Source organism: Mustela nigripes, chromosome 13 (assembly GCF_022355385.1).
Source record: "Mustela nigripes isolate SB6536 chromosome 13, MUSNIG.SB6536, whole genome shotgun sequence".
NCBI classification, from domain to species: domain Eukaryota; kingdom Metazoa; phylum Chordata; class Mammalia; order Carnivora; family Mustelidae; genus Mustela; species Mustela nigripes.
This window is the reverse complement of record NC_081569.1, coordinates 30,325,571-30,349,533: the sequence shown is the minus strand read 5'-3', so window position 1 is coordinate 30,349,533 and position 23,963 is coordinate 30,325,571. Positions and strand designations below refer to the sequence as shown.

Below are 23,963 nucleotides of genomic sequence, written 5' to 3'. Positions count from 1 at the left end.
AAGGCAGAGTAACCACGGTCCCAGCTGCTCTAAGTGGGTGCAGATGTGACAGAGGCTTCACAAGGACGGGGATTATTTTTCTCTCTTCTGGAATAGTCTAAGCGTAGGTGACCTTAAGGCCACTGACGTCCTGGCACTAGGTTCCATTTATTGGTTTCTGCCCTCTTCCACTCAGAACTTCCATCCCTGGGTCCAGGCTGGCTGCTCCAGCTCCCATGCCCTCTCTGGAAGCAAGGGGGAGGGAGGAGAAGGAGGCACTATTTTTTTCTAGGGCTTGACTAGAAATAGCTCCTGTTACTCCAGTTTCGGTCCATTGGTCTGGATCTAGTCACATGACCCTGAGCTCCAGGGAGGCCAGGGACTATGGCTTTCGGCTGGGGAGCCACGTTCCTGATATGTAGTAGGCAGTTAGTGAATGTTAACAATCATTATTACTTGTATTCCGCAACATCGGTGGTTACAGTAGCAAGTGGTTGCTTGGAAGTAAGTGTGAGATTCTTCCTTACTGAAAGTAACCAACAGTGACATCTATGTATGCGTGTTTGTGTGGAAATGTGTGTGTGTGTGTATTTTGAACAAAATATTCCTTGCAGCAGATTTGCCACTTGATGTGAGTGGCTTCCACCTAGAAAATCAAAGTTGGTTGCTAAAGGTTATGGAAACGTTTTCAGGTGGCCTGGGTGTCCCTTTCAGGAAAGAAAACTTTAACTAAATTCCTGGATGCTCATCCCTGCATTTAGAGGAGAAGGGAAGGACACAGCCTCTGTCTTCAGGAAACATTCAGAGGCCAGGACAGGAAAGTGGGGGGGCTGGGGTGCAATGGGGCCCTCAGAAACCTGCACAAAATACGTGATAAGGGAGGATCGTGGACTCAGACTTTCACAACAGTCTGTAAAGGGGGCTTTGGGAAGGCAGCATTGTGCAGAAGAAAGAGGCCCCAGGGTCAGAAGGGGAGACCTTGGGTCTAGTCTCTGCCTCTGACCTTCGGGGAGGTTTCTTCATGAGTGGAATGCACACCACTGGTGAGGTCTAGGCAGGGTGACAAATGCGGAAGGGCTCGGTAAAGCAAGTCGTTTTAAATGCTGTAGAATGTTCCATAGCAGTAAGAGGTCAATGTTGGGGTTTGGAGGGATGGAGATAAGTTATCTGCCTCCTTGTTGTTCTGAACTGAATGAGGCATAGAAGGATTGAGCAGATGGAGATGAAAATGTCAGCTTGGTTCTAGAAGAGAGCTGCAGGAGAATGGCCTGGGTGCAGGGTGCAGTGGGCTTCCCCGTCTTGCTCCCAGCGGGTCAGGCTGACCCCCCAGTCTCTGGTCACACTGTGTGCACAGAGGCTGCACCCGGAGGCTGGGGCGGGGCGGGCGCGGGAGGGGTGGTACTGCTTATCCTGGAACAGACAGAGCCCAAAGAATGGGAGAGGGAGCGGCAGAATCACACACACTCCGAGCCCCTGCCAGGTCAGGGAGTGGCGCGGGGCCAGTCCACTGGTGCCCCCATGTGGAGACAAAACCCAGAGGCACTCAGCAGCGTGGAAAGGGGAGCTGGACAGGATTTCTTGCTAGTGCAGGGGAGGCAGCCAAGCCAGGAAAGACCGAAGGGGATAGAAAGGAGGGGGAGAGTGGAGGGGACAAGTGTGCCAGTGAAAGTGGTTGGAAAAGGTGGGGGGGCGGGCAGCCCTGGGGCTGGAGAGAGAGGCTGGCGGGGACTAGGCAGCCTCCCTTGGGGGCCCCATGGTCTGTCTGATGCCCAGCTCCTGTGTTGTGGTCCGTCTGGGCCTCCAGGGCCGTGATGAGCACAGAAGGGTGAGGGGCGGCTGCTAGTCAGACTGCGGTGGCCCCTCCCACACGCCCTCCGCGCCCGGAAGTGTGTGAGCATGCGCCTGGGGTTCTGGAGCGCGCCCAAGAGTAGAACTCTTGCTTTAATGTTTTTTTCCCTCATGTTTTCTTTCCATCATGAAATGCAGATGATGGACAAGAAATAGCCTGACCATGCGGGCCAGGGGTCCTGCCCTCAACAGACGGCTCCCACTCCAGCAGGTCTGCTCATTCTCTGAAGGACAGAGTGACCTCCCCGCAGCCTTCGTTCTCCGATGGATGTGATTCCCAAGTCATCCTGCTGCCTTATTTCTCCGGTGACACGATACATAAACCATTCTGCTGTCTGGTTTCTTACGGACACCACCCCACCGCCTTATTTCTCCATGGATATGCTGCACGGACCGAGGCTGGCTGCCTCTTTTTCTCCAAAGGACTCAATATTCAGACTGATCCTCTTCTGCCTTATTTCTCCAAAGACAAGATACACAGTCACCCCTGGCCTTCTTTCTTCAGTGGCCCTGATACACTAGTTTTCATTTCTCAGCCTTTTCTTCCACCCTCCCCCACCCTGGGCTCCTTTAAGCCCATCTCCTCAGACAGGGACACTGCAGCTTCAGCATCTCCTCGAGTCCACAGGCGTCTCCCACCTCCCCTTCCTCTGGCCCCAGCCTTTTCCCTCCCTCACTAAGTGAATTCAGGGCCCTTCCCCCAGGCCCGCAGAGGCACACAGGTGCATGTGCTGGAACACGTGCCAGGACAGGTAGGGACCTCCCTTGGCCCAGTCTCTCCCGTGGTGCCCTGGGCTGTGCCCTGGGAACTGCCTCCCCACGGAAAGCACGTGCTGGTCACACTGGGTGTCTGGATGTCTGTGTGGGCCCCCTGGGGGCCAGCCCCTAGCCCCCTGCTTTGCCCTCCTCTCCTTTTGTTCACCCATTCTAGTCATGTTCATCAAGCATCCGTAGGGTGTCAGCACTGCCTTGGGCACCTGGGACATGGTGTGAGAAGATAGGCCCCTCCTTTAAGGAGCTTGTCCTTCAACTAGAGACCTGTGAGGAGACAGATACCTGCCTGCTACAGTCTGTGGCTCTCGAGCAGGCTCCTGCCCTGCTCCCTACAGTACCCTCTTCTGTGCCCACAGCCTGCTGGATACCTCATGCCCACCGCATCCTCATTCCCTCCCCAGAGCAGGGGGTAGGGATAGCAACCTGGAGACAGGGCAGAGCCTCTTGCTACAGTCGGAGAATCTAATGGTTTCCGAAGTCTTTCCAGGTGGGAGCAGGGGGGCAGGCGGCCACGGTACCCTGTGAGAGCAGAAGTGTAGGGGAAGCCTGGGGATGGGGCAGGGCCAGGAGGGCACAGGGATGCAGCCCCTCACCACCCCCTCCCACCATGGTGCTATTCTGGAGCCGGGAGGATACCTCCTGGCTTGTCTCTCACCGGCCCCCAGCCTCCAGAATGCTTCTGATGTCCTCCCGCTGACATTTCTTCCTTCCTCCGGGAATGGAAGAGGTGACATGTCTAATTTAAATGTGGGACTTTGAGGAATTTTGTTAACTGGGGGTGCAGTTTGGGAAAAATAAATGGCTTTGTAGAAAGCTTTTTCTCCGAGAAGTGTGTGGAAGAAGGTTGGGCAGCAGGACTTGGCAGGAAGCATCCTCTCCTGGACATTTGAGGCCAGAGTGGGCCAGGCCTGTGTCTCCACCCTTTCATCGTCCTTCAGTGGCTGGGCCTCTGTGACCATGCAGCCCCTCCCTGGCCACAGTCTTCCTCCTGGGACAGTGAAGTTGGCAGTCTAGAAAGGCTTGGATCCTCCCTTTCCCGGAAGCACCACCTAATTTCTTTATCTTGGGAGGCTCAGATCCTGGGCTTGTTTAGGGCCACTTCTAGCACCCCGTTTTGTAGATGGGGAAGCTGAACCCTAGTAGGAAGCTGATGCCAGGAAGGAGCTCTCTCTGCATGCTGTTGGTGACTGACCCGTTGGAATGGGCACTGGACGTGAATCAGAGGTCCAGGGCCGGAACCTCATTTTACTCTGTGACCCTGAGCAGGGCATCTAGTTTCTCTGGACCTTACTTTTCTTACATAAGAAACAGACCTGAGGTTTTCACCATCCTCCACCTCCAAAGACTGAGAAGAAGGGGGGAATGTGGCATAAGCAGGTTTCCAGGGGGGCTGGGTTCAGGGGTGTGGAAGCCTGGAGAACACACTGTGCCCATTTGCCCCTGGGTGACAAGGCGCTGGGGCAGCAGGAGGGGCCTGTGCTGGAGGTCAGGACACTTGGCTTTGGTTCCCAGCTGCACTACTAACTTGTGACTGAGTCCTTCATATCTCTGACCCCTGATTTCCTTACCCATTAAGTAGGGCGCCGAGTCCTCCCCTGAAATGTGCACAGCAATCTTTACAAACCAGAGCGCCTATTATGAAAGCCCGTGGCCCTCGCAGTGAAACTGGTCACCCTGCTTGAAGTCCCACCACGGGTGCTCTGGGTGGATTTTAGAATCAAAAGACTTGTACCAGGGCTCTGCCTGTGCCCCGTACTCCCCCTTGTACCCTCGAGCTCGTTGCTCACGCCACTGGGCTAAGCTCTACCTGCCAGGTGGGGACGGCAGTGGTTCATGTTTCATAGATCTCTCTGAAGGTTGGACAAGACAGTGGGTAGAGAGACAGGCAAACCATAAAGGCCGGGGTGCATGTGGGGGCTTATTTTTCTTCCCTGCTGCTGGGGCTGCACTCTTACTCCCTAGGTGACTTTGTAGATGGAGCACAGTGACCTCAGTTTGCCTATCTGTAGAAGAGGCATGGGAACCAGTGTTTTTTCTTTCTGACGGGGCCAGGATAAGCCTGGATCAAATGTTCGCAGGAGGGACCCAGCCGGTGGGGGGGCTTTCCTGGGGACTGAGGGGTGAGGAAGGTAACCACTAAGTCCCCTGTCATAAATGCCCCAGAGAGCAGTATTTTTAGCTGCCTTTCCTGGGCAAAGCTCCAACTTCTGCATTTTAATGGAGAAATAATTCTCACAGTGCGACAAGCTGTAGCCTGCAGGTGTCATATCCATATTAAAGAGGGGACAGAGCAAGGGTTCATTTGCCTGGCTCGAGGTGTGACCAGAATTCACCTCCAGGAGCACTTGTAAGCAGGGCTGTGAAGACCAATTAGTGGATCTGATCGCTCAGAGGGAGGGGCCTGGGTGGGAGGTGAAGACAGCAGGGCTGGGGGTCCTGAGCCATCCTGATTGTCCTTTAACAGAGCAGCGTGCCTCTGCTCGTGCAAGAGCAGGGTCTGTGCTTTCCCCAGGTCCGTTCAGGGGGGAGGCATCTGAACTTGCCCGTCCCAGGGGGCAGTTGCTGACTGTGTGGGCCAGTGAGCAGAGTGACTCTCACAGCTTCTGAGCTGACCAGTACCAAAGGTCCTTCTACAAAGCCCAAGTCTTAAACTGAAATGTGAAGCCAAGGTTTGCCCCAAGTAGCAAAATCCTGGACCTCCAAGTGCAGGGCTCTCGCAGAGAAGCAGGAGCTGAGGAAGGCGTGCAGTAATGTGTGTGAACATTGCAAATGCAAACAATATTATGTTAAACTAACAAATACAAACAAAGCACCAGGGGCCCAAAATGGCATCGCTTAGGCCAAGTCCCTACACTGGGGCTTAATGTGTCATCTAATTGCACTTTTGACCTCCCCCCAAAATATCGTCTTAGTAGGGATTTTCTGTAGGGTTGCCAATGAATCTTCCATGTGAGCCTTCTCTGTCTGCCAAAGGAAGATGAGGTCATCTGCATGATAAGATCCCTGGCTTTTCCTGTTGCTTTTCTCTGCCAGGGAAAGTGGCCTTGCCTAGAACAATTCTTTTGCCAAAATCTTTCTTGCCCCACCCTCCTATAAGAACCTTCCCTTTTGTACAACTTCTGGGAGCTTCCCTCTCCTAGCTTGGTGGCCTGAATTGTTTAATAAAGCCAATTAGATCTTCAGATTTACTCGGTAGAATTTTGTTCTTTAACACAGAAATGTACAGGGAGGTTGTCTTCACTTGCAGTCCCTGCATGCAGAGGGAAGCACTGTTAAAGGTTTGCTATCCTTCTAGACTTTTCCCTAGGCTAACACTTTTATAAAACTGAAACCATATATATTGTTTTTTTCTTTCTTTTTTTAAAGAGATTTTCTTTATTTGTTTGAGAGAGAGTGAGAGCACGAGATCAGGGAAGATCAAAGGGAGAAGCAGACTCCCCACTGAGTGGGGAGCCCGATGTGGGAATTGATCCAGGGACTCTGGGATCATGACCTGGACTTAACCGACCGAGCCACTCAATTGTTCTTCAATTTCATATAAACGGAACCCTACAGTACATACTATTTTGTGTCTAGCTTCTTTCAAAGACATCCCTCATTCCTCTTTTTTTTCTTTTTTAAGATTTTATTTATTTCAGAGAGAGAGAAAGCACAAGCAGGGGAAGTGCCAGGCAGAGGGAGAGGGAGAAGCAGGCTTCCCCCACAGAGCAGGGAGCCTGATGTGGGACTAGATCCCAGGACCCTGGGATCATGACCTGAGCTGAACGCAGCTGCCTAACTGACTGAGCCACCTAGATGCCCCATCCGGTCATTCTTTTCAAATGTCTACATAGTATCTCGCAGAACTGTTGTCCTAGAATATACTTTGCCAGTTCCTAGAATTTGGATACAGATAAGGCAGATTTGTGCTCGAGTTTGTATGGTATGGAGCCCCAGAAGTGGGATCTCAGGGTCACATGTATATGTTAAAAGTTGGTGGAGACATGGGGCACCTGGGTGGCTCAGTGGGTCAAAGCCTTTGCCTTCGGCTCAGGCCATGATCCCAGGGTCCTGGGATTGAGCCCCGTATCTGGCTCTCTGCTCGGCAAGGAGCCTGCTTCCTCCACTCTCTCTACCTGCTTCTCTGCCTACTTGTGATCTCCATCTATCAAATAAATAAATAAAATCTTAAAAAAAAAAAAAAGTTGGTGGAGTTGCCAGCTGTTTTGGACAGCCTGTTTAGTCAGTCTCCGTGGCAGCAAGAATGAGCAAGCAAAGAACACTTAGGGCCTCTAGCAGCGGGGATCCTAGATAGGGCAGGAAGGGTGCTGGGAATTCCAGCACACAGCTGGGCTTAAAGGGACTCAGGGGTGCGGCCCTACTCAGGAGCAGGTGGGGCCTGCAGTCATCTCCTCTCCCAGCTGCTCTGGGCCACTATCCCTTCAGTCTCTGCCTTCTTTTTTTTTTTTTTTTTTTTTAAATTTTCAGCATAACAGTATTCATTATTTTTTCACCACACCCAGTGCTCCATGCAATCTGTGCCCTCTATAATACCCACAATCTGGTACCCCAACCTCCCATCCCCCCGCCACTTCAAACCCCTCAGATTGTTTTTCAGAGTCCATAGTCTCTCATGGTTCACCTCCCCTTCCAACTTCCCCCAACTCCCTTCAGTCTCTGCCTTCTGGTAGTCCCGTGCCTCTGTCCGTAGTGGTGATGATTTCACCCCTAAGGAGGTGGTGCTTGTTAGAACAGAGGACACCCAGGATCTCATGGGGCAGATCCATCCAAGCCCTCAGAGACAGAGGGGTTCTGACCTTTGCTCCCAGCCTTTCCCCAGTGTCTGAACAGCAGACACATCCTTCAACCTCTCTTCAACCTCCCTCAGTGAATATGATTTCCCCACCCCCATTGGCCTCCTCTGGACATGTTTCATCACCATCCTTTTAGATGGAGGCCCTGGCCTGATAATGTTTCAGCTCATAATAGATCGTTCTCTTATCTCCTTGATCCTGAGCACTTTGCTCCTAGTGATACAACTCCAGATACCATTAGTCCAATAGTTCTTAATCCTGGCTGCACATTAGAATCACTTAGGAGACTTTTTAAAATGTTGGTGCTTGTGATGAGGGAACAGGAGGCTGGCTGAGGATGGAGCAGGGGCTGGCACCTTGCACCCCCTCTCCACCCACTCCCCTTGGTAATATGTGTGACATTCCACAGGCACCCCTGACTGCCCTAAAAGAAGAACAAATAGTTAACTTGCAGAGATCATAGTCCTGCAAGGCAGGAGTCTCTCTTGGTTTATAAATGTCCTTGAGATTTACTACAAAGAAGTTGTCTTATCAATAGCCCAATTTCCAAAGATACATAACTCAGTCCCTCAAGCCCTAACGTCACCCTCCCCTCCATAAAAAAACCGAAGGAGATGGAGGTAGAAGGAAAAGTAAATAAAGTTAAATTTCTTTTAAGACCTCAATCTCACTAACAGGGACGTTTGATAGCAGGAATGTAACATTCCACCAGGAGACTCCCAATTGTTTTTATGTTAGTGCCTCATTAGAGGGAAAGTGGCCTTGGCTTGATAGTAACCAGGCCTTCCATATCCTGACAGTCTTCTTTATCCCAATAGCCCTTCTGAACAACCCTTTTGTCCTCACCTACCCAACTCCTGTGTATATAACCAGCCACTCCTCACAACCCGGGGCAGCAGCTCTTCCTGCCCACGGGTCCTGTCCCCGTGCTTTAATAAACCACCATTTTGCACCAAAGATGTCTTAAGAATTCTTTCTTTAGTCGTCAGCTCCGAACCTCACCCCACCGAACCTGACTTAGGTTCTGGAACTTCATCACTTGGGCTCTATCCCTAGAAGTTCTGATGCAAAATATTTGATGTGTGTGACCCAGAGGCTCTAGCCTGGCTTATAAATTAATGCAAAATAAGGCTCAGAGGGACAATCCTGAGCAGAGACCTTTGAGACCAGGCACCAGAGACAAGCCAGCTGTTCTCAGTGATCACTGAATCAGACCGAAGGGTATTTATTTTCTCATTAAAGGGAGTGCTAAAAATACAGGTGCAAAAAAAGGTTGAGGGAATCTGTGATCCTATGTGCATGAAGAAGGGGGAGCCCTGTTTTGTGGGGCCCAGGGAAGAGCAGGAACCCCGAATTCTTGCCCTCAGTCAGACCAGGCACCCAGCTCTGGGGGATTGAGGAACGTTGGGGTGTCATGGATGATGGCTCAGACCCTTCAGCTCAGTGTAGGAAATGGGGCTCCTCCCCACCTCCTCCCACTGCCTCCCTTTCTCCCTCACTCCCAGGCATCCAGATGTGCACAGCCACGTGGCTGGTTCTGGCTCCCTCCCTACCCGCCCCCCCCCCAGCACTGTGTTCTGCACAGAGACAAAGACCATCTGTCCTGCTCCCTGCAGCCGTCAGTGTGCATGCATGAGCCAAGCGCAAAGAAGCAGCCTCGTGCTCCTCCTGCTTCCTTCCCTTCATGTCTCAGACTTCCTTCTGCCCCAGGGTATCCCGAGCCTCTACTGTACTGCAGAGGAGCCAGTGACTGGAGGGAATGTAGCCTTCTTCCTATCCACTGCCCCTCGCCGTCATCTTGTGGGGTCTCTGGACTTGAGTCCTTCCTGAGTTTCTCTATCTAGTCCCATAATTGCCTGGGCCATCAGGCTTTTGGGTCCGGGGGCAAGGGGGGCGTTGCTGTTGTCGGTACCCTGTTCTACCCCCTTCTTGCTCTCATGTCTCAGTATCCTCTCTAAAATGTTTCTTGAAGAATGTGACCCCCCAGTCTTGGGGTGTTGGAGGAAGGCAACCAGAGAAGCATCTCTGCCAGTCGCTGACCTGACATTTTGCCTTCTTTGCTAAGATAATGTAGTGTCATTTGTTGCTAATGAATGAACGTACTATTTTTTTCTTCCTAGAGCTTTCATAATTGCTTTGAAGTCCATGTGCTTACTGATGGCACCTTCAGAGAACCTTCCAGGAACCCGAAGGGGACCAGGCTGTGGATGCAGCTCAGCCTCCGCGGGTGACCATGCTAAGGGCCTGGGTGACATGGCTGGGGTGCTGATTTCCTCTGCGTCTCTATCCACCCTGCCCTTCTGGGTGTCCGCCTGCCCACTGCAGCTGGGAGGATCTGGGTCAGCGCAACCAGAGAATGCTGGCAGCCAGGGATTCCAGACCTAGGGCATTTGTAGATGGGCCCTGCAGTGCTGAGAGAGGAGAGCATTTTGCCCTGTCTGGAGGATGCGTGACAAGGGAGAAGGGGACAGAGATGACTGGCAGGGTGGCAGAAGTTGCACGCACCACATTCCGTCCTATTTATAAGCTTCGCTCAAGCTCCCCCTGACTCCCACCGGATCTGCCCTCTGTCCCTTCCGCCGTGCCTCCCCCCACACCTCTGCCTGCTCCTTGGTGCTTCACTGCCAGGGGAAGGCACGAGCTCCTCCACTGTTCTCTGGGAGTTCACTTCCTTCTCAGCCCCGCAGGTCTGCCCAGCCCTGGGCACAGAGTAGACCCTGTGGGCGGCAGGGAGACACCCAGACCACGTGAACCCTGTCTCTGAAGGGCAGGGACTGAGCCTGAAGTTTGCTTCTGCACTATCCCTGAAAAAAGAACTTCCTAGCGAATGAGTAATGTAAATGAGGCTGCCAAAGGGTGCTTAACCTATTTAAAGAAATAATCTATTTTAAAAATCTCTTAGAAGTACCTATTTACCCAGAAACAATTGATATGGTAATTGCAAGTCATTCTCTCTCTCTCTCTCTCTCTCTCTCTCTCTCTCTGTTATTTACCAGAGAAGGTTCCCTAAGCTCCCTTTGCCCACCCCTCAGGTCTGGGGTAAGAAAACACTACCGGCTAGCCCCTGGGGAGCTGGGGAGGAAGTGGTCTGTGTCCTCGCAGGCTGTGTCTGTAAAATGGGGCCAAGAGTAGCACCCTCCTTCGCAGGTTGGCTGAGACGCAGACGTCACCCACAGGACCGAGGCTTCATGGGGCCACCTCACTTGCACTCATGCAGCGTGGGAAGATAAGTCTGAGCAGAGGGCGCTGGGCTCAGTACAGACAAAGGAGAGGGGACAGACCGACAGGGTGGGGGATGGGATCGGGGAGGACTCTCACTGCTCAGCTGAAGATGGCAGTTGAAGGAGCTCCAGGTATAAGAGAGAAGCGGCCACAGCCCCCTGGGTACCAGCATTGTAGATCAATGTAATCCCTTGGCCTGCAGATCGATCCTGCTTTCTCGGGGTGTAATTGGCTTGTTGGTGTTGGCTTGGGGGAGAGAAAGAAGCTCTTTCCCAGGGAGAGGAGCTGCATCAGAGGCAGCCATGGCGCCCCATTCCTGCCCACCACTGCCAGCAGGACGATGGGGCAGTAGGCATATACCATTCTTACCCCCTCCCCAGGCCCCATGCCTCTCCCTGCCTACTGGAGCAGGGCGAGGCAAGCCAAGCCGCTCCTGGGGGTAGTCTGACCCTGTGCACCTGCTCGGGCTCTGCTTCTCTTGGTCTGACTTGGCCCCTGCTGGTGGGGGTGGGGTGGAGGGGTGGAGGGAGAAGGAGATGAGGTAGGAGAGCAAAGGACAGCATCCACAATCTGCGTACATCAGCCTGCCCAGGACGGGAGCCTCAGCCTCTTCTCCACTGTACTGTTGAGCTCAGAGGAGGGGAGCAATTGGCCAGCAACTGGGAGCAGATCTCAGAGGAAAACCCAAGAGGCCCCTGTCCCCAGCTCAGGGCTGTGTCCACAGGACTCGATTATATAGCCCTATGGGGTTTGATCTGAGCCTAGGGACATGGTTATCTGAGCAGCCACCTCCTGCAAGGGGTAGGGCTGCCCAACAGAACGCAGTTCTCTTTGCAGCCCCCACAACCCCGCCCCTCCAAAGGAGAATGTGTTCCATTGGTGGTGATGGCAGCAGAAGCCGAGATTTTGAGGGCATTTCTCCTCCCAACCTCAGCAGCCTCACTTCCACTCCTGTAGTTTTCTTAATAAACACCTTTAAAATATTTATGAAGGCAACTTCAGTGAAGAAACACAATGTTGTTTTAAAATGACTTTCTTCTAATAGGTAGCTTTGGCAATACCCAAGTTCTGGAGGGGAGACCCATCAGGGTAAAGGGCTCTCCTTTAACGAGCTAAGCAGTGGGGATCCCTTCCCTCTCTTGGGGGGCCTGACCTCATGGCAGATGTGGAGCTGTGACAGTTTGACAGGGCTCAGGGACCGGAATGTGAAGTATGGAGGAATGGGTTAAGGGAAGGAGCAGACCGGCAGAGGCTCTTGGGAGAACTGACAAGGGAGAAGCCTGAAACCTCAGTTTCTTTGGGACCTGGACAGCACCCCTGGGCTGTGCTCCTGGGGTGTCTGAAAAGTCCGGAAGCTGACAGCTAGCACTCCTGGATCTGTGCCCAACTTTGTTGATAGGAATGGGGAAGGGCTGTGCTCTAGAAGGAAGTGGTGGATGCCGTGGGTTGGCAGGATGGGGTCAGGGGTGCCTTGGGTCCCAAACAGTTGGTGGCTGAACTCAACAACTCCCCAGCAGCCCCGGGGGTTGGGGGGAGGCGGAGATAAGATATCAGCGCCTTGTTTGGACATGTTTGAGATGGGATTCAGCACCTGGCCTCCAGATATTTCTGTCTGGCCTTAGAAACTCCAAGGGGCCCCCAGCTACCCTCCTTTCTTGAGCAAAGCCTTATGCTGCCTTCTCATGTCAGCTAGGATGTCACCCTGTCCAACCTCCCCCAGTACAGATAGGACATAGATGCCCCTCCCTATGCCCCTCCCCTTCCCCAAACTAAAAGGAAAACCTCTGTCCTTATCTATCTGGAATGGAGGGGAGGCCCTGGCAGAGAAATGTGGAGAGAAGGGTTCTATCGTCACCCTGTTCACGCCCAGAAAAGTCTCTTTCTAACAAGAACTGTTTTCATCACCATCGCCTAAAGCCTGGAGCTGCTCTAATTACGTGTCAGGCTGGAATCTGACAGGAAGCATTTTAATTATTAATTTGAAGTGTGCTGAGTGTGGGGATGGGGGAGGCCCGGTTCCTTCAGCTCACTCACGCCTGGCTCCGTCTGTTGGGACCTCATTAGGGACACCTCAGGCCTTCCAGGCCTTTCTGCCCGGCCGGAGCCTCTTTCCTGCCATGGCCCAGGGCCTGTATCTCCCATGTCTCTGCCCTTTCTGAACCCCTGCTTGGCGGAGCTCTTTCTGGTTTTCCTCATTGACAGAGTCTTTCCACACGGAGGCTATAGTTCCCGCTATACAGACTGAGGAGACCGAGGAGGGCGGGGCAGGGTAGGGGGAAAGGTGCTGCCCCAGGTCACAACTCCCAGCTGCCCCAGGCAGTGCAGAGACTTTGGCTTTTCCAACTGGAGCTCTTGAGTTCTTGCCTGCCAGCGGAGGTGGCCTTCTGCCAGGCTGTTCTTCCTCTGGTGGCTTATCTTCCTACTTACCTTATCTGTGGCCATGCACTGACTTCCCTTTGATTTGTTGTCTGCACCTGCCACCTTCAAGGACCATTGCTGGCCCCATTTACACCCAGGCAGGGGCATAACCTTCTGGGATCTGGGGCTGGACTGCTGGTCCTGTGCCAGGGAAGGTAGAGTCCGGGCCTGCGGGGGACCTGGGACGTCATCTGGCCTGTTGTCTCCTCTGCCCCCAGGAAAGGAAGCCTGAGCCTCTGCTCACGAGTGATCTTCTAGATCTGACCTCCCTGCCCTCAAGGCCTGCTACTCCTATCACACATCATTGTTTCTGCATTTCTGGATTCAGAGCCCCAAAGTCCCAGCCCGGGCAGCAGGCCTAGAGTTGACAAATGTACTGTTTCACGTGTGTCTACCTGCTGACTTGCTTCTGTAGCTGAAAATACTGTCTGTTGCTCCTCTGAGCCCAGGGCGCTTGTGAGGTCGAGACTGTGTTCCCATCCCTGGCTCTTCTCCTTGAGTTGCTGGTTGCCCCCGGGGAAGCCCAGCCCCACCCTGGCTGATCCCCGTGCTCCCACGCCATGCCTGCCTCTGCCTGCATCTCCAAGGCTGCCATTCAGGAAGCTGCTCTCAGCCAGTGGCCTCTGGTTGGTTTCTTTACGCGGCCTTCCTTTCTGTTAGATCCCGGGATAGGATGGAGAGGTCATGATCCACTAGGGGAGATAACATTTATACAAGCTTGCAGTAGGAGGAGCTGTGGGCCCCAGAGGAATAACAGAAGGCTTCCCAGAGAGGGTGACTGTGTGAACTGAGTCTTGGAGTTTACGTGGTATTTGAGTCATGGTTGGGTGCAGGAAACAGAAGTGCCTGTATTTTAGGCAGAAAGAGGTTGAATACAGGGTACCAGGTATTTACAAAATCACTGGAAGGGGTGAAGGAGCAGGCTTGAGGCTGGGTCTCCAGGAATGACTGCAAGAACACCGCAGAGCTGGGGGTCCCGAGTGGCTCAGATGGTTAGCCGTCTGCCTTCGGCACAGGTCATGATCCCAGGGTCCTGGGATCAAGCCCTGCATTGGGCTCCCTGCTTGGCAGGGAGTCTGCTTCTACCTCTCTTTCTCCCCACTGTTCCCCTGCTTGTGCTCTCTCACTCTCTCTGTTAAATAAATAAATAAAACCTTAAAAAGAAAAAAAAAAAAAAAAAGAATACCGCAGAACTGACCAGCAGGCACATGGTGACAATCGGAAAGGCACTGTGGGGGGCTAAATCTCCCATCGGATTCCTGGTACCTGTGAGTGTTATTTTGCATGGCAAAGGGACACATTGTAGTTGTTATTAAGTGAAGAATCTTGAGATGGAGAGATATCCTGGATTATCCAGGTGGGCCAGTATAATCACAAGGGCCCTTACATAAGAGGGAGGCAGGAAGCAAAGTCAGAAGAGGAATGGGAGGTCAGAAACAGAAGCTGGCTTGAAGATGGAGGAAGGGGCCAGCGGCCAAGGAATGCAAACAGCCTAGAAATGGGTTCTTGTCCATGGCTCCAGAAGGAACACAGGCCTCCCGACATTGATTTTGACCCAGTGAGATTGATTTTGGATCCTGACCTCCATAGCTGTAAGAGAATAAATTTGTTATGTTAAGCCTCTGAACTGTGGTAATCAGTTATAGCAACAGAAGAATGCGGGGTGTGGGGGCAGAATCCTTGGAACCGGTGGTTTCAATGCTGCCGTAGCCGGGTCCAGGGATCAAGGAACGTGCTCCTGCCTTCCCACACTCCTGAGTCCGAAGACTTGATGCTCAAATGCTATTGCATTTGCACAACTGGGCTGCTGGCCGAAAACAGCCCAGAGCAGCCATATACAGTCTCCTAATCTGCCTTTCGAGTCTTGCCAAAGTGCCTCTAATTGCTGGAACCTAGCTCACACACAGAGCCTCAGCTGCAAGGGGGCCCAAAAGTGTCATTTTTAGCTTTCCAGCCACAGACGTCCAGCAAGGCCACTAGGAGGGGGTAGGAACGGGATGCTGGGTGTTTCGCAAACATGCCAGCCAGTGGGGAATAATGAATGATGACAATGAGTAATATTCCTCAACACCTGTTTGTGGGTGCACTCTGAAAGCCTCCCCCTGGCCCATGCATGGGTGTCATTGAATTGTCCCCCATAATCTGACAAAGATAAGCTCTTTGCCCAAAGCCCCACAACAAGCATGCGCTAAGGGGCAGGCTCTGAACCCAGCTGTGCTCTACTTTAGAGCCCGAATTTTAGCAACTGCACAGGACAGAGGAGAAGCAGGGTCAGTCCACGAGGGGAAATGGCCCCAAAGAACACAGAGGCACAGTGGAATTGGGTACTGGAAGGACGGCACACCACTCGTCTGCCCTCCATGAAGGATGGTAGGTGGGAGAGGCAGGGAGAGCCAGCAGGGGCCAGCCCATGGAGGGACTCAATGTCCTGCTGTGTAATCTTAAAGGCCACCAGGAGCCACTGAAGTTTCCTCTTCCTCTTCCTTCTTCCTTTCTCAAGAGCTTATAAAGCAGGAAGGTGATAAGTTGTTTCGCATTTTGTATGTAAAGAATGGTTCACACTAGAGATTTGGGAGCTGACTCAGAGAATATGCTGAGCCCCGGTTCTGGTCACACATGGAGTCTCGATCCTGATCACACACTGAGCCCCGATCTTGGTCATACATGGAGCCCTAATCCTGGTCCTACAAGAGTTCCAACCCTAGTCACACATGGAGCTCCGACCCTGGTCCCACACAGAGCCCCAACCCTAATCACACATGGAGTCCCGACCCTGGTCAAACACAGAGTCCTGATTCTAATCACATAAGGAAGCCCAACCCTCGTCACACATGGAGTTCTGACCCTGGTCACACACTGAACCCTGATCCTGGTCACACACTGAACCCCGATCCTGTCACACACTGAACCCTACCTTTAGACTAGACTGAGTCCTATCCCTGACCTCTTCCTGAGCCCTAATTCTGAATGTACACTGAGCCTGTCCAGCAGCTGAGTCCTTATCTCCTCCAATTATCCCAGGAATGCCCCTGATCACTGGGGCGCTCTCATGAAAGAACGGTTCACTCAGTACAGCCGTTCCCTACTGCTGTGTCCGTGGCCCAGAGCTCACATCTTTAAAAAGCAGAGAAGTGTCATCTTCCTGGTGAAGGATGACTAGACAAAGCTTGCTTTGCACCTGATGAATTGAGGAGAAACAGGGACAGGAAGAGGCAGGGGAAGAGAGGAGAGTGAGTTTCTAGAACATTAAGCTGCTTTTTCTATAATGAAGGGAGCTCTCATTACAAACTGGGAGGTCCCTGATAACCAGAGGGGGTGGGGGGTGGGGAGAGCAGAGTGACAACCGGGAGCTCGCTGTGCTCTGTGGGGCCTCTCAGAGAAGGTTCAGCCCCTCCGCCCTCCCCCAGCCACAGCAAGGAGGCCTTTTAATGAGAAGAGGTCTGAGGAGACCAGGTGAGCAGGGCCAGCCCAGCCCAGGTTTCACCGGTACCCTTGGGCAGGGCACAGGCAACACTGTGGCTGGGGGAGGCAGGAGGCTGGAAGTTGGAGGAGGCTCCTTCCAGAACTAGTGGATTGGTGGAATAAACACAAGCCGTATTTGATTTGAAGATTCCTTTATTAAGAAGTAGGAAATCATCCTTCAGCCCTGTAATGATGCTCTGAATTAGAAAACAAACAAATCAAAACAAAACTGGGAGAGTGCCTTAGCATCTCCAGCAGAGGCTGGACACCTCAAAGAGCAGGAATGTCGGGCAAAGTGCCCTTCTTGTCCCTTTGTCCCCCACCCCCCACCCAAGGCCAGGCATGACGCCCCCTCCTCTTGGAAAGATTTTAGGTGCCTTGGCCCCCACTCTGGATCTGGAAAGAGGTTTGAACCATGTGGGCAAAGGAGGGCTATTGAGGGCCTGAGCAAGGGCGAGAGACCTATCCATTCAGTGCGTATTCACTGAGAACCTGTGCCAGCTCCCCGGAGCGGGCGAATTATTCCTGCCCTCAAGGGGCTTGCAGTCCGGAGGAGCAGACAATTGCATGCGGAAAACACAGGCCAGTGCAGTAGTGAGGGTGGATCTAAGGTATGTTCTGGAAGGGGCCTGACAAAAGGTGAGCTGAGGGCAGGGGGGAGCCACAGAGGAATCAGACTTGCATACCCAAAGGAGTTACTGTAGATGACTGAGAGCCTCCAGGGGAGTTCGTGGGAGGGGCGGAGTGTGGGGACTGGGGAGTGCCCGCCCCACTGGGGGGGAGGGTGTGATACTCGCCCAGTAATGTCAGATATATTTTTTTTAAGACAATTTTCTTAGAGCAAAAGTGAGGGGATTCCCCTCCCTCCCCCGGAAACCTGAAATCTGTATTTTTATGTAAAATCCTCTTCAAATTCTGTGTGGGGAGCAAAGCAAGTGTTCAGGCCACCAATTTCCAACCTCTGCAGGAGAGGCAGAGAAATACCCAGGGGAATTGGAGAGTGAGTAGTGTGGGTGGGGCTCGAGGGGGGCGCCTCTGGGCTAGAGAAGTTCTTAGAGCGTCCCCTTCAGGGCAGGAGGTCCTCCTGCAGCTTCCCTGACCTGCGCCCAGCCTCCAGCCAGAGTGGGAGGAACTCTTCTCCTGTGAAGAAGCCAGAGGGCGGGCCTGAACTGGGTTTTCCTTTGAGGAGGCAGGAACCCAAGGAAAACCCATCCACTGAATGTGCAAGACTGTATTCCCTGTCTGGTGACCACCCTGAAAGATCCCCTCCTCTTGTCTACGCAAGATCTGGGGTGAAGCCAATCCTGAGAGGTGCAGCCCCTCATTCAGGTACCAGGGACACTGCAGTGTGCCACCCATGAAAGGAGTGTTAGGCTGAGCACCCCTGGGCCCTGTCCTAGAGCCATCTCCTCACCAGGCTGATCTCTGGCTTCACGTTCCTGGCTCCTTTCCCAGAAACCCCCTGCCCCCCCCCCGCCCCCCCCATGCCTCTGGGATCACAGGCTACACTCCACACAGGCCAAACGCTGGGCTCGTCATTCCAGGGAATCATCCTTTCTTGTTTGTTAGTTTTATGGATTTAACTCTCCACTCTCACCCTGGGTGAGATTTACCTCCTTGCAACATTGTCCCTGGAGGGAATGGTCAGTGGTGGGGCCAAATGGGAGAGATGGTGCCAGTGTTCTCTCCTGCCCCCTGTACTCCTGGCTTGCCAGTGAACTTCTCTTCCCCATCTCTCCAAAGCGGACTTAGCATCCCGACCTCCTTTGGAATCCTTCCCATAATCAGTATATGGCTTGGCTGCCTCCCTACAAGTCTCCTAGGAAGGCCCTACCACTGACCCTAGAGAACCTCCACAGAAGTCAGGGTTCCCCGGCCTTTTTCCACTGTTCCTCTGCAGGCTGTGACCTATAGTGACCTCCGCCCTGTGTTGCCTTCTTGAGGGTGGAGGATGGGTGGGGTAGAGCAAACGGCTGGTGAGTTGGTCCTGGAGACTGGGATTTGTAACGTGGCAGGTGGCAGGGAGTACACCCTGCAGGGTCTGGGGCCCTGTGTGGTTGCCTGCAGCGAGAAGCTCCTGCCCTCTGCATGTTCCAGCAGGGATAGGAGAGAGAGGGAGCAGCCTGCACAGGGAACTGAGAGCCTCAGGCAGGTGTGTGAGCTTGAATGTTCCTGGCAGGGAGTCAGATCTGATCAGCCATGGTGCCTGGGTGTGGACAGCATTGGCCTGAGGTCACCCACCTCGGTCTCCTCGGCTGGCACGGCTGGGGCCAGGTGAAGTGGGAGAGGTGGGTGTTGACAGTGGTGTGCTCCTCCGCGCAGCTGGCTTTCGGGCCCGGCACGTGGGCAGAGTCAGGTCTCATCAGGGTCTCTGGCTAATCCGCCTGGAAGGGGGCAATGTGGCCCCCACGTCCCAACCCCCACCCTGATGGGAAAGGAAGGTTCTGTGAGAATGCGTTGCTGGAACACTGCTTAACCTGTTAAGATATAATGACTTTGGAGGGCTTTAGCAATGTGCTGTTTTACTTAGCAATGTGCTAATCACGTGCTATTCTTATCCATTCATTACAGTTGGTCCCTGTCACGAGCGCTTCTCCTGGCTAATGCTTGACTGAGCTCTCTTAATCTATTCTCCCAGTCCCGGACTAGACAGGAAAGCTAGATTCCTTCCCCCGCAGTCAGGGGCATGCAGCAGCTCTGAGGAGGGTGGTGAGACTCTTAAGTCCCTTGCTGCTGGTGCTCCCATCTTTCCCAAATGGTGCCAACCCTTTGCTGTAGCATGGTCTCTCTACTCTCTGCCGGACGGCCGTGTCCCAGCCATCTATGCAAGGCTCTGCCGGCCCCAAATACCCTTGGCGCCCTCTTCCAGGTGCCCAAATTCTACTCCGTGGCAAATGCATTCCATTCCAAGTCCGTCCTCCTCCCAGAAGTCTTTCCCACACCCTGTAACTCCTAACAAATGCCAGTTCAGCCCGGATCAGAAAAGGGTGGGCATCGATATGGCTGAAGCCCTTGGCTTCCAGGCTCTGCTGGAGACGGGAGAAGGGGAAAGCTTACTTTGGATGGGGAACGTGTGGGAGTCTCGATCCAGATCCTGTTTCTGTACTTAGAAGCTGGTTATTTGGGGCAGGATACTCTACCTGTCTGTGTCTCAGTTTTCTCATCTGTAAAATGGTAATGGTCTCAGTTACCTGGACGGGTGTTGTAGAGTAGGTGAGATCATTGACACATGGTGTCTAACACAATTACAAAGAGGAGGTACTCCATAAACATATAGAGTAAATAATACTAGCAATGTCAAGTTCCCAGCCCCCTCAATTTCTGACTGTGCGACTTTGAACAAATTCCTGGTGTCTTCATTTGCACTGTCATCTATGAAGTGAAGATTGTATTTCATCCAAGGGTTCAATAAATAATTATGGAGCAACTTACGACGTGCTGGGCATTACTAAACCTGTCATTTACTGGTAGTTCATCCTAGGTAGTCAATAACTGTCAGTTTTCTTATATAAGTCACAGCTGGACAGTGGGAGATAGAGGGGTTGGCGCAGAGGAAGGGGACTCAGGAGATGAAGGCGGAAGGCTAGGCCTGCCTCACTTTCCCAGCTTCCTTCCTACCCTTTCCCTCTTCTGTCAGTACAGCCTCACTTTGCCTCTGGTGGTGGGGGCGGGGGGTGGTGGATGGTGCTGAGATCTCTAAATGGTTTTCTGTCCTTTCTGCCTCTTGGTCCCATCAGACCGCATGTAGAGACTGGATCACCTGTCCATTGCCTGTAAAATGGAGAGAGTGGTACCTCTTTATTCTCAGACACTGGGGGCACTGCCACCATGTCCACCTCATTCAGAGTGGTCTCCTCACCTAGCTTTTCTGCAGCTTCATGCTCCTGGCTCCTCTCCCAGGGACCAGAGTCTGGACACAACGTCACCCCTGACTCCTTCATCCTGAGGCCTCACACCCTTCCCTTTTGCCTTTTCCCAGCCCCCAGCCACACCAGACCAGATCCCCACGGGGGCTTGTGTGTATGTGTGTGCATAAGCAGCGTGAGACCGGACACAAATAAGATCTACACAAATGAGGTCTACAATAAAATTGGATTGAACGAACCCACGATGAATGCCCCCTCTGCAAATGGGGCTCATTCATGATCCATTCGGTGCCAAGCTCTGTGTCAAGGGCCATGGCATTGATGTCACTAATTGCCAAGCTCTCTAAAGACTGAACGTCATTCACACTCTCAACACCTCCCTGTCCTCACCAGGCCACCTGTCTCTCAGACCTCCAGCCCCCTCCCTCACCCCCAGAGGTCCCCGACCATGGATTTTGGCTGCCGCAGATGTTGGAATGACAAGTCACTGACTTTGGGGTCAAAGCCTGGTGCCATCACTCACCCTGTGCCCTCAGGCAAGTTATTTAACTTCTCAGAGTTTCATGGCTCTCATCTGGAAAATAGGCATGCATCAAATTGCTTATCTCATGTTTGCTGTGGGGAATAAATGAGATAAGGCTTATGCTTAGAACACTGGCCAGGCACATAGTACATGCTCAGTGAATGTGAGCTATTTATGACGGTTAGGACTCCTCCTGCTCACAAGCTCGCCTCCCTCCCCCTCTGCCACAAGCATGAGCACACAGTCGGTGGTCAGTAAAATAAGATTTCCCAGAAATAGGGAGATCTGATAGACATACTGGGTGAGGAGAGCCAGAAACTGCCAGAGGTTCGTAGAGGGAGAGGGACTTGCCCATGGAGGAGCAGGCAGGTCTGGAGGAGGATCTCGGGGACAGCTGTTTCTGTCTGAAGGACAGGGAGCTTGTGGCTCATGTCTTCCACAGCTCCACAGCTCTGACGGCCACAATTCTTTCCCTGGGTGGCCACATTTTGCGTTTCAAGTCACAAGCAAGCCACAAGGAGCCCACGCCACTCTAAGGGAAGCCCATGCGGGTATAGCATAATTATAAGAGGAATCAATGACTTCTTTGGCCTTCCAGAACCTCTACCCATTTTCCTCTTCCAGGGCCCCCTTGCACTTTTGGTCCATTTGAGGCAAGTAGCCAGGCGGCGGGACAGGGAACAGCTGACAGATGTCAGCCATGCCCACATGGACGCCCAGAGCTAGAGTGGATGGCTGTGTATGTAGCGGTGGGGTGGGGGGTGGGCTTCTGGGAGAGGCCAATGCCTTGTCCAGGGCTCTCTCTCGGAGATCTCTGGCTCTGGGCCTCCATTTCTTCCTCAGTGAAATGGGGACCATTCTGTAGTTTCTCTACCCTGACTGTTGTTAAGACCAGAAACAATCTGGCCATGAGAGAGGAAAAACAAGTTGGAAGGTAGAAATGGATGTCTTCCCTCAGAGCTAGGTGAGTCCAGACCCGGGAAGGGACTGCCCCATCCCCATGGTCAGATAGGGCAGGCCCCAGCTGGCTCCTTCTTCAGGGGAGCCCCTAGCATCCATCCTCTGAGCCACGTCCTATCACTGAACCGCCCAAGAGTGGCCTTGGACTGACAGAGGGGCTCAGACCCTGAACTCTCAGGCTGGCCCCGGCAATTAGCACGACCACCCACCCCAGCCCACCCATGGATTTCTGCCCCAGAGGCTGCACCGTGGCTAGCTCTTCAGGGCTCTGACTCCTGACCTCAGCCCAGGCCTGAAGGGAGATCCCCACGCTGCAGTCCACACATCCTTGGCCCGGCCTGTGTCATGCCAATAGCACCCTCAGCCTCTGTTCCAGACTGGTCTGCACCATCTTTCTGTCTCCCCTCTGCTGGGCTCAGGCAGGGGCAGTCTCAGCAGAGACCCCTCCCAATGGGTCCTGGTGGGCTGTAACTCTACCTTAATTGAAATGGGCAGCAGGGAGGCCCCCCGAGGAATGACATCCTTGCTGTGCCTTGACCACCACTTCCCTGCTCCGAGGGAGGGTTAGTGGATGGAGCTGCGGCTGTCCCGGCCTCAAGCTGCCTTGGGGGGAGGGGGCGGGCAAGGCAAAGCAGTGGCCCAGGGACAGCTCCCAGTTGGGGGTGTGTATGGTTTCTTTCCCCATACCCCTTGATGCTCCCCTCCCTGGAAAACACTGGAAACCAGGCTGGGAGTCACATTGATCACAGTGCATGTCCAATCCCATTTCTTATCTTGTCAAAGGCCCACGGCAGCCAGTGAGGTAGGTGAAGACTAGCAGCCCCATTTTCTAGACCAGGTAGATAGGCTCAGAGTGGCAAATGGACTTGCTCCAGGTCACAAAGCTGCAAGAGAGCAAAGCCAGGGTCAGCCTGGAAACCACACACTCAAGGGAGGCAGGGTGGCACAGGCTCTGTGACTTCAGGGCAGTTACTTAACATCTCTGAACCTTGGTCTTTCCATCTGAAAACTGGGGACAGTAAGAGTTCCTCTCTTATCAGGTTATTGGGAAGATCAAATGAGATAACGTTCTAAAACACACTCAGTATAGCAGTGGCAGAGACCTGCCCAAAAACGGTGAGCAGGGATTGTGATTATTGGCTCAAGGATAGGCAGGTGCTGTCCCTGTGGAGGCCGCGCCCCAGATGAAGCCTTTTTACCTGTGGGTTCCCATGTTGTCTCTGCTGGTGGCCCTCGAGACCTGTTAAAGTGGGTTCAGGTCCTTGTGTGAAGAAGCAGGGGCCTCGTAAGGCCTTTGGATTCCTCTCTGGGTCTGCCTCCTTGGAGAAGTTCAGGTGCCTGCCATGAGCCCTCATTCACAGCTCCCCCCGCTCCCGCGCCCCGTGGCTGCTGCCTGCTTTTTCACATGGGCCTCGGGTCTACACTGGGCCTACTCAGGCCACACTAGGCACTGGCTGGGGCTCTGCCCTGAGTCTTCTGTCCCTAGAGGACAAAGCTGAGGATGGGGGCTAGAAGGATTGGGGGTGGTCGAGTCTCCCCAAACAAGCCTCCGCCTAACCTAGCCTGATCTTCCAGGGTCTGGGGAAGCCCGCTCCCCAGCATGGAAGCCTGCCCATGCTCCTGCTCTGTGTCCTCAGTAACCCTGAGATGGAAGGGGGTGGGGTAGGGTTATGGATCTCCAGGTAAGTTTGCCTTTGGAAAGGGGAGGCAAAAGTCTGCCCTGGAGCAGAAAACATGGGGGGAGGTGGATGTAAATGATCTTGGGTCTGGCTGGGGTGACCCAGGGACCCGCTAGGCACTCAGTCCTGCCTGTCAGACCAAGAGTTAACCCTGACCTTGGACTCTGCTCCTTGTGAGCTTGCCACCTACAGATAAATCCCCTCCAGGACAGGGCCAGCTCCAGGGCCAGAGCGAGCAGCCAGAGCCAGTATGCTCAGGAACCTGAGAGAGGAATCCCACCTAATTTACATACTTTTGAACACCCCTTCCAGGAGCCCTGTGATGAGAAGGAAGGGAAGGGGCTTCTGGCCACCCCTTCTGGGACCTAGATGGTGAGGGGGCACCTCTGTGTCTAAGATGAGCTCCGAGAAAGCTCTGGGGCCTTTGGGGCTAGATACT

General features: G+C 53.3%; 1 protein-coding gene across 3 annotated transcripts in view; it reads left to right on the top strand.

Moving 5' to 3' along the window:
- Positions 1-5,783, top strand: part of CD276 (CD276 molecule) — a 30,013-nt gene extending 24,230 nt beyond the window's left edge. For all 3 annotated transcript variants that reach the window (XM_059371864.1, XM_059371865.1, XM_059371863.1), the window contains one exon: positions 1,966-5,783. In XM_059371864.1, the coding sequence (XP_059227847.1) occupies positions 1,966-1,988 (23 nt within the window). In that variant the 3' untranslated portion in view covers positions 1,989-5,783. The remainder of the gene's footprint in view (positions 1-1,965) is intronic.
- The last annotated feature ends 18,180 nt before the right edge of the window (positions 5,784-23,963 follow it).